Consider the following 16,455-nt stretch of genomic DNA (forward strand, 5'->3'; position numbering starts at 1 on the left):
CCCTCCTCTTGTTCTCTGCCCCCTGCCCCTCCCGCCGCTGAATCACTGGAGGTGGAATATACGGGCGGTGTGCGGTGGTGCTAGTTTTTCTTTTCTAAACAACAACAACAAAAAAAATGGTGATTTTCGGCGGGGAAGCACCGCGCCGCAGCCCAGGCCGGTCTCGCAGCGCTCGGATGCGCGGCCAGTCGCGCCGTCGGGGCGGGGGCCGCGCCGGGACCGGACCTGTTGCGATGGCTGCGGGGAGCGGAGCTGCGGGTAGGGGGGGCGCGGGGCCCGGCCGGGAGCGGGGTTCGGCTTCGCTGCGGGGACGGAGATGGGACTGCAGGAACCGTTCAGAGCGAGGGTTTGCCCGCGGGTCTGAGGGACACCCTGGGTATCCCCCCCGCCCCGGCTCATGAAGGGTCGAGGCGAAAGCAGATTAAAACCATATGAAGCGGGATAAATCCCCGCCGATCGGGAGATGTAATCTCCTTTGATTCCACCAGATACATTTCCCAACAGGAACATATCCCGATTTATTCCCTTCTTGTTGTTTTTTTTTTTGTTGTTTTTTTTTTTTTTTTCCCCTCGCGGCTGAGGCGAGGCGCTGCTGCCGTGGCCGCCGGCCCTGCCCTCCGCCTTTCCCGGGCGGGGGGCGATTTAATTAGATTTATCTTCTTTTTATGTTTTTTTTTTCAATCTTGTAACTTATACATCTCCCGGCCCTAATTCCTTTCGCCACTGGCCGCGGCGGGCTGGACGCGGCGTCGCAAGGCGGCGGGATGTGTTTTAAAACGAGCGGGACGGGGCAGGAGCTCCCCGGGGTCGCCGTGGAGGAGACACCGGCGCCTCCCCGCTCGGGCCCGGCGGCAGCGGTCACAGATCCCCCCGGGCCAAACGGTGGGGCGCAGGCTGAGCCTTCCCGGGGGCGGCAGGTAGGGCTGGGGGCCGGTGGCGCCTCGGCAGGAAGGGGCGGCGCGGGCAGAGAGCGCTCGCTCCGCTGTCTCCGAGGGGGATCACGGCAGGGCCGGGGGCGGCGGGGCGGGCGCGGCCCGCACTACACTACCCAGCAGGCCGGGCCCCCCCAGTCCCGCCCCCGCCCCTCCCGGCCCATGGTTTGCTATCCTCCCGCAGGCCGTGGGTCCTCCCCTTCTTCCATTGGCCTGGGGAACTGTCCCTCAGCGGGAGGAGGAGGGGGTGTGGAGGGGCGGTGGCGGCACGCGGGGTGGTTGGGGGGGGAGTCCGGAAGCGGCGCTGGCAGGACGGCGCGCGGAGGCGCTGCGGGACGAGGCGGCCGCCTCCCGGCCCAGCCGGGCTCGGCTCGGCTCGGCTCAGCCCAGCCCAGCCCAGCCCAGCCTGTGGCGGCTGCGGGTCGGGCCGGGTCGGGCCGGGCCGGGCCGGGCCGGGCCGGCCGCCGAGGTGAGGAAGTGGGGCGGCAGCGTCTCCCGCCGCGCGGCCGGACGGCCAGTGGCGGCGCTGCCCCGCCGCGCTGGGGCGCCCCCTGCCGGGCGGGCCCCGGCGGCGCTCTGCGCGCGGGCGGCAGGCGGGCACTCACGGGGAGGCGGCGGCGCCGGAGCCGCTGTCGGCCGCGTCCTGGGGCCGGTGTCCCCTGCACCGGGCCCTGCGGTGAGGCGGCGGTCGCAGGAGCGGCGAGGCGGGTGCCGGCACCCCCGCCCCGGTGCTGCTGTCGGGCGGCGCTTTGTCTCGGGTTTTCCTCTCCTTCTTTTTTCCGGTTTTTGGTTTTGTTTTGTTTTTGTTTGCTTGTTTGTTTGTTTGAAATGTGCATTTATACGGTGTTTCCTCTCTTTAAAAATCCGCGTGGGTTCTGCTACGGGTAGCCGGGAAGGGTCTGACACCGGTTCGCAGGCTCTCTTACATGCTCAATCCACACAGGTGTGCACTTTCATCAGTTTTCAGCGGCACAGTGTCACTGGTATTTGTCCCTGGGTTAATTTTAGCTATCGCTCTAAAACACCACATTTCTTTTTCCACTCAAAAGCGCTTCTGTCACAGTTCTCTGATGATACCCCTTGTTCGAGGAGTGACATATCATCTGGTAAAGTTTTATATATTTAACATTAATTTTATATGTGAGTAGCATGAGTAACTGCTTTTCCTTGTCCGTTCCTTTGTAGGGAGACACAGAAGTTTTAACCGTCTTCCCATGGCATCTGACTCCTTTGAGGAGGAGGTAAGGTTAATGTCATGTAAAATTATGCTCTTTATTTCTGATGTTCTACTAATCTTGCTTCCGTAGGCGTACATTTTGGAAACTGTGGTGAGTTCATGCATACTTTCATGCATTGCAACATAATACCAGAGCTGATTAATAAATGGTAGCGATAGGACTCTTATGCCATCAGGACTGTAAGTGTCTATCAAACCGACATTCTCACTGCATTATGCCACTATTATATTCTTTGCGCTTTTAAAAGAACTGTAGATAATTCTTCAAGATATTGAAACACTTAGTTTATAGTTCTATTGCTGTGGTTGTCACCTTCACTTTGTATCAAATTTGAGGCTCATTTCTTAAGGATGTCTCTATTTTCTGCTTTATTTGCACATTGATGGCTCTACCGAATGAGTAGTCACAGCAACTTTTTCCTCTGGTGGAAGCATATTAAAACGTGAAAGCCTAAGACTAATCTGCTTTGCAGGACTTTACAGCTCTTTGATTAAAGGGAAATGAGAAGTTTGTTTCAAGACTCTTATTTCTGTAATTCTTTCAATTCTATTAAAAAATGCAGGGTTTGAGGATGCATTTGCTTCTTCTCTTCATTTTTACTGAAGGTACGTACGTTTGAAGGTATGCATAACTTCTTGGTATCAAATGTTTGTTTACTTTGCAGCTGCCAGTGAAATGATATTAAAATTCTGTACTTTTTTTTTTTGGTCATAATTTCTTGGAAGCTAAACCATTAATGCAATAGAAGAAACATACACCATTCAATTCTCACTTAACGGTGGATAGGATTTACAGGCTGGCTGTGCTCTCTTCACTTTATTTAAATTAAGGCTTGTGAATTTCAATTTAGCTTGTATAAATAAATAATTAAAGCCACAATTTTATAGCGTTCAGTCTGATGGGCTGGTCCTGCAAAGCTGTTTAAAATTGTCTTTCTTTAGTTCAGTAGTCAGATGCCAGTAGGGTTTTTGACATGACTTGGATTTGAGATGACTGCACAAAATGTGGTGACCCAAAATGTAGCAATATTTGATCTTGCATATTTGTTTTTCTATGCTGGTTTCATTTGCATAATTTCATTTAGGGTGTGTAAACACTTGTGGTACAGTGTAAAATAGCTTAATAAATTAGTGCATGGACATATAATAGGGATCAGCTGTGAATATTTTCTTTCTGGGAGGGGAAAAAGAGGCAAAGTGATAGTGAAAATAACAGCATACTGTATCGTAAAAGTGCAGCCACCGGTAGGCTCTAACTGCAAGTCGTTCGGTTGCAGGTGGCTCGTAGTGGATGAAGTTAAACTTGGGTGTCTTGGATATTATACACCTTAATTTAATTACTTTAATAGCTACTTTCTCTTCAAACTTTAAAATCTAACGATCCTGCTTTTATTGCAGTCTTTAAAGATCTAATCGTTCTTGTGTGTGTCTGAGATATAGAACTTAGTGCAAGGAGAGGCAACAGATTGGTTCCGTCATATGATTTTGTTGGGTTTTTTTGAGAGTACTTAAAAGATTATGATGGATAGTGCTGTCTTGCCAAAGAATGCCGACACAGGTGTTCATCATTATCTTAATTAAGATCCTGAGAAAATGTCATCTTTTGGCATGAATTATGAAGGGAGATGCATTAGGAGATCATTTCAATTTTTTTTTTTTTTTTTTTTTACAGAGGTAGATGAGACTGTTTTCTCAAAACCTTTTTGATATTTCTTTATGACCTTAGACACTAAATAATTTGTTTCTCCACTTCAATTTGTGAATATATTACCAAGAGGTCTGAATGTGATGTTAAAGGGAATCCTCTTTTGAAAAAACAAACAATACTACTACCAATAAAATAATTCCCCTCCTAGTTACTCTGTTCTGTTTAAAGCTGTCAGTGTAAACAAAATACTAAGACTCAGATGGTAGTGGAAATTGCTGCTGGAAACATCTGCTAAGAGATGTTTTATACAGTGTATTTAAAAGTGTTAGCAACTCATACTAATAAAAGAACAAAATAAATATGTGTGAATATTTATCTTTTTAATTAAGCATTAAGAGGAAAAAAAAATTCCTTTTCTCACCTTTGCACTACAGTGGAAGTAAAACTAATTAGCGTTCAAAGAGGAGGGAGGGGCTTGTGTCTTTCTATGTCAAATCAATACATTATTAGCTGAGCAAAAGCTAAAACAATGCATCTAAAATATTGGCTGAAGCATGGGCAGTAAAACTTAGGGACGCTTTCCTGCAGATCCTTACTCGTGTGCGTGTCACTGCTGGCATCCCTTAGATGCAGTGCGGGGAGTCACAGGGTCAGTACTTACTGTGGAAGTGCCGGTGTTTGGTGACTCTTAGCCTGGGTGGATGATCTCAGGAAGGGCTCTGCAAGATACCCTTGACTGCTATTTCTTCTGCCTGCACTTACTTTGCCTGAGACTCTACTTGTTAGCACTCTGTGTTTGCAGTCTGAGACAGAGGTGTAAACTCGTGAACACCTAAAGTAACTTCTTTTCTGTGTCTAGCAACTGGGCTTTAAGTAGCTTAGGTAGAACTTTTTTTTTTTTTTTCCCCTCAGCAAATCTTTCTATGTAAAATCACGTTTTGACTGCTAAAAGAAACCTGATTATCATTTCTAATATTGCATCAGCAAACCTGTTCAGCGTGTGGAATAAAACCATATGCAGAAGTGCAGCTGGCAAGCCTTTTAAGGACGTAGTTATTGTATTGAACACATAACTCCAAAGACCTTGACAATATCATGGGAGAACCTGAAACTGTATTTCAGTTTCCTTGACCTTTCCTATAATTAATTTAAATAGCACGATTTGCTTGAATTTGTTGGCATAATGTGGACTAAGTTAAGAATGTCTTTCAGGCTTGTTTTGCTTACAGTTCCAGAAGCAGATGAAGAAAATAGACTCTCCTAATGGTTGGCTTTAGTGAAAAAAAGAAAAAGCTGCTCTCTCTCATGTCTAAACAAGTTTTTCATTTAAAGCAAGCCACATCTACTGTTAGCTGGCTCCTGTTTGTGAAGGAGAAGCACCTCAGCGGGAAGGATGGCTCTAGTCCTCCTAAAAAGGGGACGTGCACGTGCCTGTAGCTTTCCGTACAGTGGCAAATTCCCTTTTGACCGCAGGTGCTGCAGCGTGGTGGGAGCTCACATAGCTGGAATCTGGCCTCCAGTGTGAGTGTTAGAGGTGGGTGACTTGTAACAACAGTTTTGTGTTCAAAAGGGTTTCTACTTTATCTGCTTTACTTACGTTATCTTTGCAATCCTTACGACTGGTATTTTCAAGAGCTCGGCATTACCTCTCTGAGGAGAAATGTAAAGCCAGGTAGCCTCTCAGCTTTCTAGCCTCACACCCAAAGAATTCTTTTTAACAGTTCATAATTTCTTATTTTTATTAATGTTAGAGCTTTTTAGTTTCTGTTGCTTAATGTGGTTAATGATTCTTCAAGCTGTTTTCTGCAGATTAAAATGAATATATTTGTAGAGCCAGAATCGTCTGGTCTTTTATATATATAAATTATTTTTTGAGGGGAAAAAAGAAGGCCAGTCGGACCTTTCAGGGTGAATGTGAATCATTGTAACAGAGTCTTTACTGTACTAACAAACTTGTGACTGATCACTTTCCTACTCTTCCCAAAGGATATGCATCTTCCTGACTGCTTCCCCTCACCCTCAACAGAGCACAACTAGCTTTTTCTCTTCATAAGCACATCTTTTTCACAGTATTTCTCAGCATTACTATCACAGATCAAGAGCCCAGCGTTTACCTCTGAAATATTCTCTGCTGGCATCTACAGAACTTTTCATGCCCTTCAGATTTAATTTTGTATAGAATAATGCATGGTATAGTATGTAGATTCTCTGTTTTCAATTAAGCTGTATTAGGTAACTATGCTTCTTTCATATCCCGTAGCAAAGTATCAATATCCAGATGGCAGTGTGCTGGGATAAAATAGCTACAGGCTTGGCTGCTACTGTAAAGCTAGAAACTAACATTTTAGCCTGTGTGATAAATAAAACTGAGCTTGAGACTCTTGGCGTATTGGAGTTGCACTAAATAACGCTACAGTGCTGTTTATTACTGGTTTCATTGGATAATATGCAGCTATAAAACCTACTTGAAGCTTTTATTAAGAATACTCTGTCATTATAAAAAGGTGCCTACAACTTCTTTATGATATTGATGGTGCAAAAATTACTTTGTTTGTGCTGACTTCCCAGCTGTTCAGGGAGAATGTTACCCTCTCGCAGCTTCTGTAGACTTTGGGTTCCTCTCTTGGGAAGAGGACAGCTCTGTAGACCCTAGATTTCAAAAGTTATTTTTAAGGTGGTTTTTGCTTTTTCTTAAGTTTATTTCAGTATTTAATTTCTCGCTTCGGTTAAAGTTCAGCTGATACTGTCTGTGATATAAACTGTGCTAGTGTGTTCGTAAGTAGAACTTAAACAGAGGTCACCCAGGTAGTCGTCTGATAGGAGGCTGCGGAACGGCTGAGAGACTTCTGTACTGGCTGAGAAGGTGGTGAGAAGGCTTGGTAGTAGGGAAGGGGCTAGTCTGGAAACCAGGGCTTGTTTGCTCATTCAGTTTCTGGCACATCCTGTGACCTAGGTTTGTTTACATAACCTCTGTGCCTTTGTTTACCTAACTGGAACTCTCTGCTTTTCTCAGAAACATTCAGATTTAAATTGATGTCTCTATTCCTATAGTTTATTAGACTGCTGTGCTTTTGAGCAAAAGCAAGTTATTCATGGTATTACTGATTCATTAGCTAAATGCCATTAAATTTCCATATTCCATAGATCTTTGATTTCCATAGGCACCTATTTATGGTGTGCCTCTTAAAAAACGCAGAACTGAAAACCATTGATAGGGATGTGGGACACTAGCATAATGTCTTTGGGATTTAACAAACATACTAGATCAATGGGTGAAGAAACCCTTCATTACTCAGTCTGTAATCCTTGTTTGTAGGAGAAACCTGCTGTCTAAATTAGTGACAAATACTGTCTTCCTGTTCCATTTCCCCTTTCTCCATGTGTCCATATTTTGCCTCTATAGAATGTGCCCAAGAGCAGAAGCAGTGAGGTCCATGATGGGAAAGACGAATCCAGGAGTTCATCCGATCCTGTACCTGCCTCAGTACAGGAAGAGACCTCATACACACCTGGGCTTGCAGCTCCTTTTAACCATATTAAGTCTCCTGTTCAGAGTTAATGGTAAGTAATTTCTTTTGTGTATGTTACGATTTGTTAAGTAAGGCATTACAGTAGTGGCACTTCCCTTTGTGGTACTGGGTTCTGTCTCTAACAAAATGCAGAATTAATGTTTCCAGATACATCAGCTTTAGTCCTGTTTCGTTAAGAAAGTAGTGTCGTGCAGATGACAAGCATTGTAATTAGTATGCTCTTTTTTCCTTTCTTTTTTGTCCTCTTCAGATGAGCTCAGTGAGACGGGTCTAAGGAATGCTGAAGGAGGGAAGAACAGAGTTGGAAGGCAGGAGCTATTTCAAAGCAGGATTCTTCTTCTTTCTGTAACACCCAAACATGAAGACTTTATAAACTTTATTAGGTAGAGTATTGAAAATAGTGTCATATCAGTAAGGTTGCGTGATGTAATATTGCACTGCTTTGTTGTTCAGTGATCGTGTGGAGCTGCATTAAATAAATCAAGATATGCTGGTGGTTTAAATGAACATTATGAATGAGAGCAGTAAATCGAGAAGGTGAGTACTAGAGGAAATACAACTAATTTATTTTTTTTGTTTTGTTTTTAAGCCAGTGTCTTATTTTTTGAGCTCTTTCCGTAACCTGTAGTTCTTTTGTTTCTTAAGAAAGATGGAATGAAGAAAAATACCTTTTTCATTCAATAAATCAAAGCTAGCTCAAACTTCTTAACCAGAAAGACTTCACAGTCCTCTTAGCTGTTACAGCACCTTAATGCTTTGTCCTGCAGAAAACAGCATCTGTAGTGCTGACCCATGAACTCTCCATAAACATTTGTAGTGCTGCAGCATGTGCTGCTTTTTCTTCTTAGAGCTTCCCTTGTCAGGGAGCGGTTGTGAAATGTCTGCTGTGGCGCAGCCTTGTGTGACCTCTTGCATCCAAGGATGGGATTTGCGACTCTTTTTTGTCTGGAACTTGTTGGAGCTCCCTCCTGAGCCCAATAGTTCTCAAATATTGCAAGAAAAGATCTGACAGTATTGTCTGGGAAATGTGACTGACTTAATTATTATTAACATTTATTAAGTGCTTTACAATGGAGGGGAAGAGTCATTTTTACAAATAGGAGAACTGGCATAAAGGAAGAATGGATCTGTTCTATCTTCTGTGATTCTTGACCCACCTAATTAGGTGATTGAGTGATTGTCACGAGAAATAACAACCTGGCCCAGGGGAATGGCACTGGGGAAAGATGCCGTCATGTTCAGTATGGCACGCTGCTCCTCCCTACCAGAATGGCTTCATGTAGCAAGTAGGGTCTTCCCTCTGTCAGTGTCCGTTGGCCACCGAGGAGATTTAGAAGGGCTGATGAGCCTGAGGCAGTCTCTCTATCAGATAGCTTCATTATAGATCTCATCCAGGGAAAAAGTTGAGGTAGTGCTACTCATTCTAGGAGCTATTCTTGTTTTTAGCGATTACTCACTCCCTGCCTCCTCCTGCTTCCTTTCACAGTAGAGTGGCCTTTCCCCAGGATAAGCTGATTCACTTCACGGCTGGTATTTGCAGTTTTCCTGCACTTAGTTAGCCTCTAAGGCAGTAACTGTTTCTTCTCAGCTAAGAGTTTAGTTTCTTTTTTTTTTTTAATAGTTTATTTTGCTAAGAAAGAGAATCTGTCCAGCTGCTACAAACAATAGCGGTTTTGATGTGTATCAATAAAGAGTGAGAGATGTGTGTTTTCCATGTAAAAGATAAAGAGACTTAAAGCCTACTTTAAAGGAAGGCAAACCTTGGAGAGGTTTACTTAGATGTCAATATGCCTTATTCTTTCATTTTAAAAAACAGTATTAGGGGATTTTTTTTTTTTTGCAAGAAAAGAGAAAATAATTTCATCTTTTTGATTGCTTTTTTTTTTTAGTCTCTCTCACAGTTGTGAGATAAATACTCAGAAATATGAGTTGGTAAGGTTAATGTGATTAAAATGAATATGTGATAACAGACTCTGCACATTAAAGATTAAGAGCTCAAATTATAGACTCCAGAGTGAAACACTCCATGAGCATTTGCGAATTTTGTTTGTGCAAGGAATGCAGGCTTAGGCCCACGGTTGCAGTTGCACAACAATTTAATTCTGTGTGCTGCTTTTCTGTCTTGAGTGATCTGCGCAGAAGTCTCTCAAACACTGTAGTGTCAGGGTGAAAATGTAGTCTGGGGTGAGGTGGGGGGACAAATGAAGAAATAATTTCAGTTGAAGCGTTAGTGTTACTCTATAAAAATAGATTAGTTTTACATAAATGATTCACATTTACAAAGATCAGTTTATAGCATTTTGACTGCACAGTAGTTAATTCTTTATGTATAAATTGATCCTTTATACAAATGTAATTCCATATACAACAGTTAATCTCTTTGAGTGCAAGTTGAAAATATATTATCAGTTAATATATGTAGGTTATGACTTTCTTTCCCCAGTACTCTGCAGTGGTTACCTACACTAAAGTTGAGTCAGTGTGTGCTTAATGAAAATTAGATGTGAAATGTAATATGTAGAGGACAAAGAAGCATTGAAATCCTTATTGCTCTTAAAAGACAAAGGTACCTCAGACAATTCTCCTTTCTTAATCTCTTGAGAATTTGATGCGTTATTCTGTTATGAGCAATTTGGAGTGAATGAAATGGAAATATTTTTAGAAATAGTATTAGTACCAGATATTATTGCTCACCTTTTGTGAAGCCTACTTTTGTTTTAAATGGCTTTGCGTTTTGGGAGGCTAATTATAGATGGCCCTCCGTTGAGGAAGAAAAGCATCTTGGACTTCTGTGGTGAGACAAGCCTCGCTGTATCTGTGAAATTTGCTAATGTTGCAACCATTTAAATAAAGTGTTTGTTTACATCACAGCAGTGGCATTTCTCCTCCTCTTCCTTGTGGTTTTGTCCAACTAGATGTTATGAGTGGCAGTTGCAGTGACTGCTAAGTGTTTAAATGATGACACCATTATGTGAAGTGATTTTGAAATGAGAGATTCCAGCCAAGAATTACATCTGCTCTCATCTCCTTCAAATCATACTCTCTGGCTGTGCAGATTATGATTGATTTGTTTGTGACAGATTGCAGGAAACAGTCATTGATTTTTCAATATTTTAACTTAAAATTATTTACAGTTGTAACCAAGGGGAGGTATTTCCATGGGCTGTCAGCCCCTGAAAGACTGGGATAATATTCCCTGCTCTCTGACAAGACAAATTACCCGTAATGAGTGCAGTAGCTGAAGGGTATACTTTTATTTTAAAATATGTCAATAACCCCAGTGACTAAACGAATATTGATTCAGCATAATGAAGCCTGAGTAATGTGAAAATGAGCTCTTCAAGGAGCATGGTAAAGACTTTCTTTTTAGCTTGTAGCAAGAAGCTTTTCATTCTTTACTGTTAGGTAGTTGAAATGTGCAGTCTTAAACAAGTCATCCTTAAACAGTAGTAATATGTGGAATAATGTAACAAAATAACTTGGGGGGAGCTCTATTTTTTCTTTTTTTTTTTTTTTTTTTTTTCTCCTCCCCCCTCAAGTTCTTTTTCTTCAGTGCATTTCAGCAGATCAGACGTTCAAAGAGAAAAATGCAAGCTATCCAGGGCAGAGATAGAATTACTATTGGTGTTAATGTCTTTTGCAATAATATTCTTCAGCCAGCCTAATGGCATTTTTAAAATGGATTCTGCATATATGGGCATGGAAATGTATCTAAATAAACTGTAGATTTAATTTCATATTATTGACTTCTTGGACATATTGATGTGTGTTCTATGTGATCGGTCTAATATTCTTATCCTTTAACAATTTAGAATAGCTGGTTTATGAGAACATAGATATACTGTGTTATAAAACTTAGTTACCACAGTGCACATTTTTCTTTCTGGTGCCTTGTAACACTGCCTGTTTCTTACCAAATGAGAATTTTCAAGCAGTAATTCATTTAAATTACAGTAATTTATGCAGTGCCATAGGTGTGATGTGGAAAAGCATCTAATAGATTAATACGGATGTACTTCAATTGTTCAGGGTAAGGATTAGATTAAAGACCATGTTGAGGTACAATTTTTTTAACATTAAAAATATCGAACACTAAAAAAAAAAATCATCTGAAAGGATCAATTTGTCATTTATATTCAAGAGCATTGTGCAACATTGGGAAGGCTCTGCAAAAGCACTGGGTATAAATAGCTGTGTAATCCAGACATAGGCAAAAAGATATTTTCTTGGGGTGTTTGTGCGTAATGTGTCAATTATGAAATAATGTCATAGCCAGAAGCATTTAGTGAGCATGTTAGGGCACGAAGATGACTTACTTTATTTTCTGAAGATTGACTTCAATTGCATCCGAGTAGCTTGTGAAAATCTTCAGAAGGATGTTTCCCCATCAGCACACAGGTAATTTTTCCAAATGTCATCCTTTAGCACAGCTAGAAAGTATTTCAGGAGGCACTTGAGAACCTGTGGCATTGAGAGTTAAATGGCAACCCTGGAATGTGAGATACGTTCCTGGTTTTAATTTGCTCATTTTCAGTAGAGTGTGATGTGCATTTGAGAGGATTACAACTGTAAATAATTGTAGTTTGAGATGGCTTGTGTGTAACACCTGGGATTTGCAAAATATTGGAGAACCATTAATAATGAGGGAGTAATAACCTCAAATATATAGCAGTGACAACAGAAGAATTTGGGGCTTTTGGAAATAAATGTTCAAACGGTAACATTCAACTGCTCAGTGGTATTTTACACATCCCAAGTTCTCTGCACGTTCTCTTTGTTTCTGTACCTTTTGTTCCTTTGGCCAACAGCAGGAGATGGGAAGGGAAGGTCCTCTTTCTATAGCTTTCCCACAGTAGTGAGGAAGAGGGAGACTGTTCAGGGCTGGGTGCCAGTTCTGATGCAGGCTGAAGGGCGAGTAAATGTTTGTTTTAACCACATCTCCTTTTCCTGGATAACAGTGCATGAGCTCACTGGTACCGAAATGAACAAAAGCGGATACTGCCAGAGGTACTGCTGACAGCTAAATCAAAGTGGGCTCTGCTTGCAAGCCATTGGCTTGTTTCATTTGCAAGGCAGGTAACATCTCTTGCTTTGCTGCCTTTCCCAAGATGAGTTTGCTTATTAAATACCCGCCTGCCTGGCATTCTGGTTCAGGCCTGAGTGATGCGCTTGGCACTGATGGCAAACTGCACTGTCAGCTGCAGGAATCTCACAAATGGCTTGCAAGCTCTGTGGGTGATACTGGAGATTTCTGGCAATGGTACCTTGGAATCTCTTTAAATTTATTCGCACATCTCCTTTTTGGTGTTAGAACTGCTACAATTGCTAGTCTGCTTCCAGATGACTATGGAAGAGGAAAAAAAAAAGAAAACCAAACCCAGAACAACCAACTCCAAATCATTAATCAGTTAAAAGTTCTTCTGGCATTTGGGATCACATAACAGAGAGCAGAACGTAAACCCAATTGCTGTTCAGTTAGGTAAAAGTAAAAGTAAAAAAACCCTGTGAAATGAAGATCACAGGTAAGAACAGAGTAATCTCCTTTGTGGCAGAGAAGAGGCTGTTGATAGATCATGAAGGACTAATATTAAGGGGTCGTGTGTCCCTAGGCACTTGGGGACTTGCAAATTTTGACCCATTTCATGCCTGACATGAAGACGGTGTCTCAGTATGTTCTTGTAGTGAGAAGGTGATGCAGTGTTAACGGTATGGGAGTTCTTGTGTAACAGTTCAGATCTCTAGACTTGTTTAATTGTCAGATTCCAGTATGAATAAGGTGTCAAACAAAACTAATGTTTGATTTTGTAAAAAACATTTAATTTTTTTTTCCTATTTATTCTGCCTCTGTGTTCTCTGCTTTACAGATAAACTATGAACTTGTTCTAGTTGATGTAAGGGGTGTGGGAGGGGGAAGGGCATGTAAATGTAGGTGACGGAAATTGTTCTTCCTGGCTAAGCCTTCCCCCCCCCCCCCCCCCCCCCCCCCCCGCCCCCTGAATTTGTTTGTGTGAAATCTAAGAACTAATATGCAATGGAACCTGAATCAAAGCAGTCTGTAAGTGGGCAGACAGCACTATGTAGAATTTGCTAATCTGCATGGCATGATTAGTTGAAACCAATTCTTTGTGCCCCGAACTACATATGTTGAAGTTGTTTCTTTTTGGTTTAATTTATGAACAAATAATTGTGTTACCCAAATCAGTTCCATATATGCAGAATATTCACGCTTTCTCAGAATGACCATGTTATGTTCTAAAAGCTTTTGTTAACTTGAGTGGCCATAGATCGCAGAGTTTTTGCTATGGAGGCATGTGGTTTATGGTAAATTGTTAGAGGGAGATAACCCTAAAAAAAATAGGAGGAGAATCCAGGATGCTTTGAGAGTCTTGCCTAACTGCAATGGTTAAAAAGGCATGGCTGACTTAATGCATGAGTGTTGAAATCTGTGTCTGGAATTATGGAAGCAAGTTGAGAAACATGAAGGGAATTGATTGTTGATTATTTTCCTTTTTAAATGCTGAGAAGAGATTTATTATGCTTTGCTGTGGCCTTTAAGGAGGGTCCACAGTGTCCTTTGGTTTTTTTTGTTAACTTATCTTTTTAATATGAAGTGTCATTCCCAAAATGAAGTAATGTCCTTGGGTTGGTGGCAACAGCTGGAGTTGCAGAATTCATAAATAATTCAGAGAGGGATAAAGGGTAGGGGATCTTTCTTTTTTTTTTTTTTTTTTTTGTCATTTGAATCTTTATTATGTGCACACATTTCATTTTAGATATGGCATCATTTGAATTCATTCGGTATGATGATTGCACTGACCTGTCATATTTATTTTGATGTCCCTTCGAAGGACCATATGCTCTGTCCTCGGCATGAAAAGGGATGCAAGTTGCTAACCAAAAAGGCAGCTGTGTTCCTGTAGGGATGAAGACCCTTGCTTCCCATTGTCACATCAGTAGATGTACAGCTGCAGTGCAGTAGAAGGAAGTGTAGTTGTTATGTCAGTGCGGTGACTAAACGGTGACGTAGTCTAGTGAAAGGTGGAAGAAGGGGCAAAACCCCTTTGCATCAAGGTGTTGTATGGCATTAAAACCTCATGCCAGTTGGTATGAGGGACCTGGCATGTGGAAGATGGAAAAGATTAAAGCCAGCTCAAAATCTGCCAAGGTGGAGGTGTGCCATGAGAGCTTTAGTATGGGAATACAATTAATTACTTTCTATGTTGGAAGTGAGGTTGCCATGCACACAGCCTTCCACGGTTTCGTGCGAGTTAGTCTGATTATGCAAGGCTCAGGTCTTTTTATTTGACCAATGCGTGCTCTCCTTTCCTCTTCAAGAAGCTGCTTGCTTAGCCAAACATGCAGTTGTAGTTTTCCTCTTTGCTAAATTCTGTTGTAATCATTGCATCTGGTCCTTCACTGATTTCAGTGATATGTTTCCGTGGATGAGTGGTGTATTTTCTGGAAGTAGCAGAGAAACCTACCAGTTTCAAGTTCAGCGATGTCCCTGAAGTAATGAACTGCATGATGATGAGTAATGCCTGATTCCTGCTGGGTAGTGCACTGGCAGTGTTAGCAGTTCATAGCTGGTGGATAACAGGACCTTGTTAATGTTACCTTTGTGTGCACTATTAACATGATAGGATGCAACCAGTACAATATTTTGGTGGTATAAGGTGTAATTGCAGCAGTGAGTGGTGGTTTGTATGAAGTGGATGGTCCATTGTGCTCATGCCAGTGGCAGAAGGAAGCCAATTAAGTGCAGGTTAGTGAAATAAAATAACCAGAAGCTGTGAATGCGAATGATAACTGTATGCAAAATTGTTTCTTTTCTAGATCCTGCCATCGATGACTGAGCCTCCCTGAAATCTTCTTATCCGTTACTGCCAAGATGAGAAGGATAACAGGAAGGAGGAGTGCTTAAGTGGTTTTAATGACAGTTAATTTCATCTGTTTATCAAATGACAGGTTGTTTTTTCCTCAAACTCTATTGTCATGACAAGATGCTTTTGGAAGTCATCTTTGTAAAATAAAACTGACAATTTTTAGGCTACAAAGAGCTATTGTATCTCTCTATACAATGTTGTCATTATGGTAAACCGCTGGAAAGTCTTTATTTTTGAAGTAATTTAACTTGCATACTTCATTTATTTGAATGTTGAGTGCCACGTGAAAAGTTTCTTGCCAGAGTTCTCTTATTCAATAGAATAGTTATTCTTACAATGCTCAATTTATTATTGTCTAAATTACTGTTGCCTTAGCCTCCTGCAAAAATGTTTCTTTTTAGTAATTCTTAAACAAATAAGGAATGAATGAGGTTTTGTCCCCTTCGTGTTTTGATCGGCATATTTTTCCTTTCAGTGAAAAGCGTCCTCAGTTTTCAGAATGACACTACTACAAAGAAAGGTGCTTTGCTTTTTTTTCTTTTTCTGCTTTTTTTTTCCCCAACAGAAAATGTCTTTTGTGCAATGATTTTTTAAATATGTACACTGCCAAGACACAATTACTGGAAGGAGAGACAGAAGCTGCTGGGAATGTCATGTTATGCCAAATTAAGAATTATTAGCTCTTACTTTCTCTGCAATCTCTTCAACTAGAACTCGGCCTATTGCGCCTGGCTTATACTTTGACTCTAGTGGAACTAATGTGTCCTTGGAGTAGCATTTTAGACTAACTTCAGATTCATGTTTTGTTTTTTTCTTCACAAGTCTGCTTTAAACTGCTGGGATTAACTTCAGAGCAGGCAAGAGATACAGCCGCCTTTGTCAGCAGCTGTGCTGGTTAAAGGAGGAGGCTTCGTGGACGCTTGCTTGCTTGCTCTCTCCCGAAGGTTATGGCCCCTGCTAGGGAAGCAAACTGAACTGTTTCCCTGAGTGCACCCAGACTTATTTCAGCCAAAGTTAATCATGTCATCAAAATTTAGTTAACTGGCACCCTGGGTCATTTTGATGAACGGGCAGAGAACGTGCAGACCAGCCGCACAGATGGTGTATCTGGGCGGGCAGTGTGTTGACAAGAGGTGTGTTGAGGAGCTGCTGGTGGTATGATCTTTCCAGCGGGTGCAGTTATGTCTCTGAGATGTGGTAGGAACTGGACATGTTAGAAAGCTGT

At 41.8% G+C, this 16,455-nt stretch overlaps 1 protein-coding gene across 1 annotated transcript; it reads left to right on the forward strand.

Moving 5' to 3' along the window:
- Positions 1-764: 764 nt before the first annotated feature.
- Positions 765-15,483, forward strand: LOC147599148 (uncharacterized). Its single transcript, XM_086758464.1, has 6 exons — positions 765-917; positions 1,165-1,401; positions 2,118-2,173; positions 7,221-7,378; positions 7,598-7,730; positions 15,181-15,483. The coding sequence occupies exons 1-6, from the start codon at positions 765-767 to the stop codon at positions 15,194-15,196; spliced, it is 753 nt and encodes a 250-aa protein (XP_086614590.1). The 3' UTR covers positions 15,197-15,483.
- Positions 15,484-16,455: the final 972 nt, after the last annotated feature.

The sequence above is a fragment of the Chlamydotis macqueenii genome, chromosome 13 (genome assembly GCF_036417535.1).
Source record: "Chlamydotis macqueenii isolate bChlMac1 chromosome 13, bChlMac1.mat, whole genome shotgun sequence".
NCBI lineage: Eukaryota > Metazoa > Chordata > Aves > Otidiformes > Otididae > Chlamydotis > Chlamydotis macqueenii.

Excerpts from the sequence above, each read along its gene's own strand:
- LOC147599148 (XM_086758464.1), top strand. The coding sequence starts at position 765 with ATGTGTTTTAAAACGAGCGGGACGGGGCAGGAGCTCCCCGGGGTCGCC. Across the intron at positions 918-1,164 it reads AGCCTTCCCGGGGGCGGCAG|CGGGAGGAGGAGGGGGTGTG; the intron begins GTAGGGCTGGGG and ends ACTGTCCCTCAG. Across the intron at positions 7,379-7,597 it reads TCTCCTGTTCAGAGTTAATG|ATGAGCTCAGTGAGACGGGT; the intron begins GTAAGTAATTTC and ends TGTCCTCTTCAG.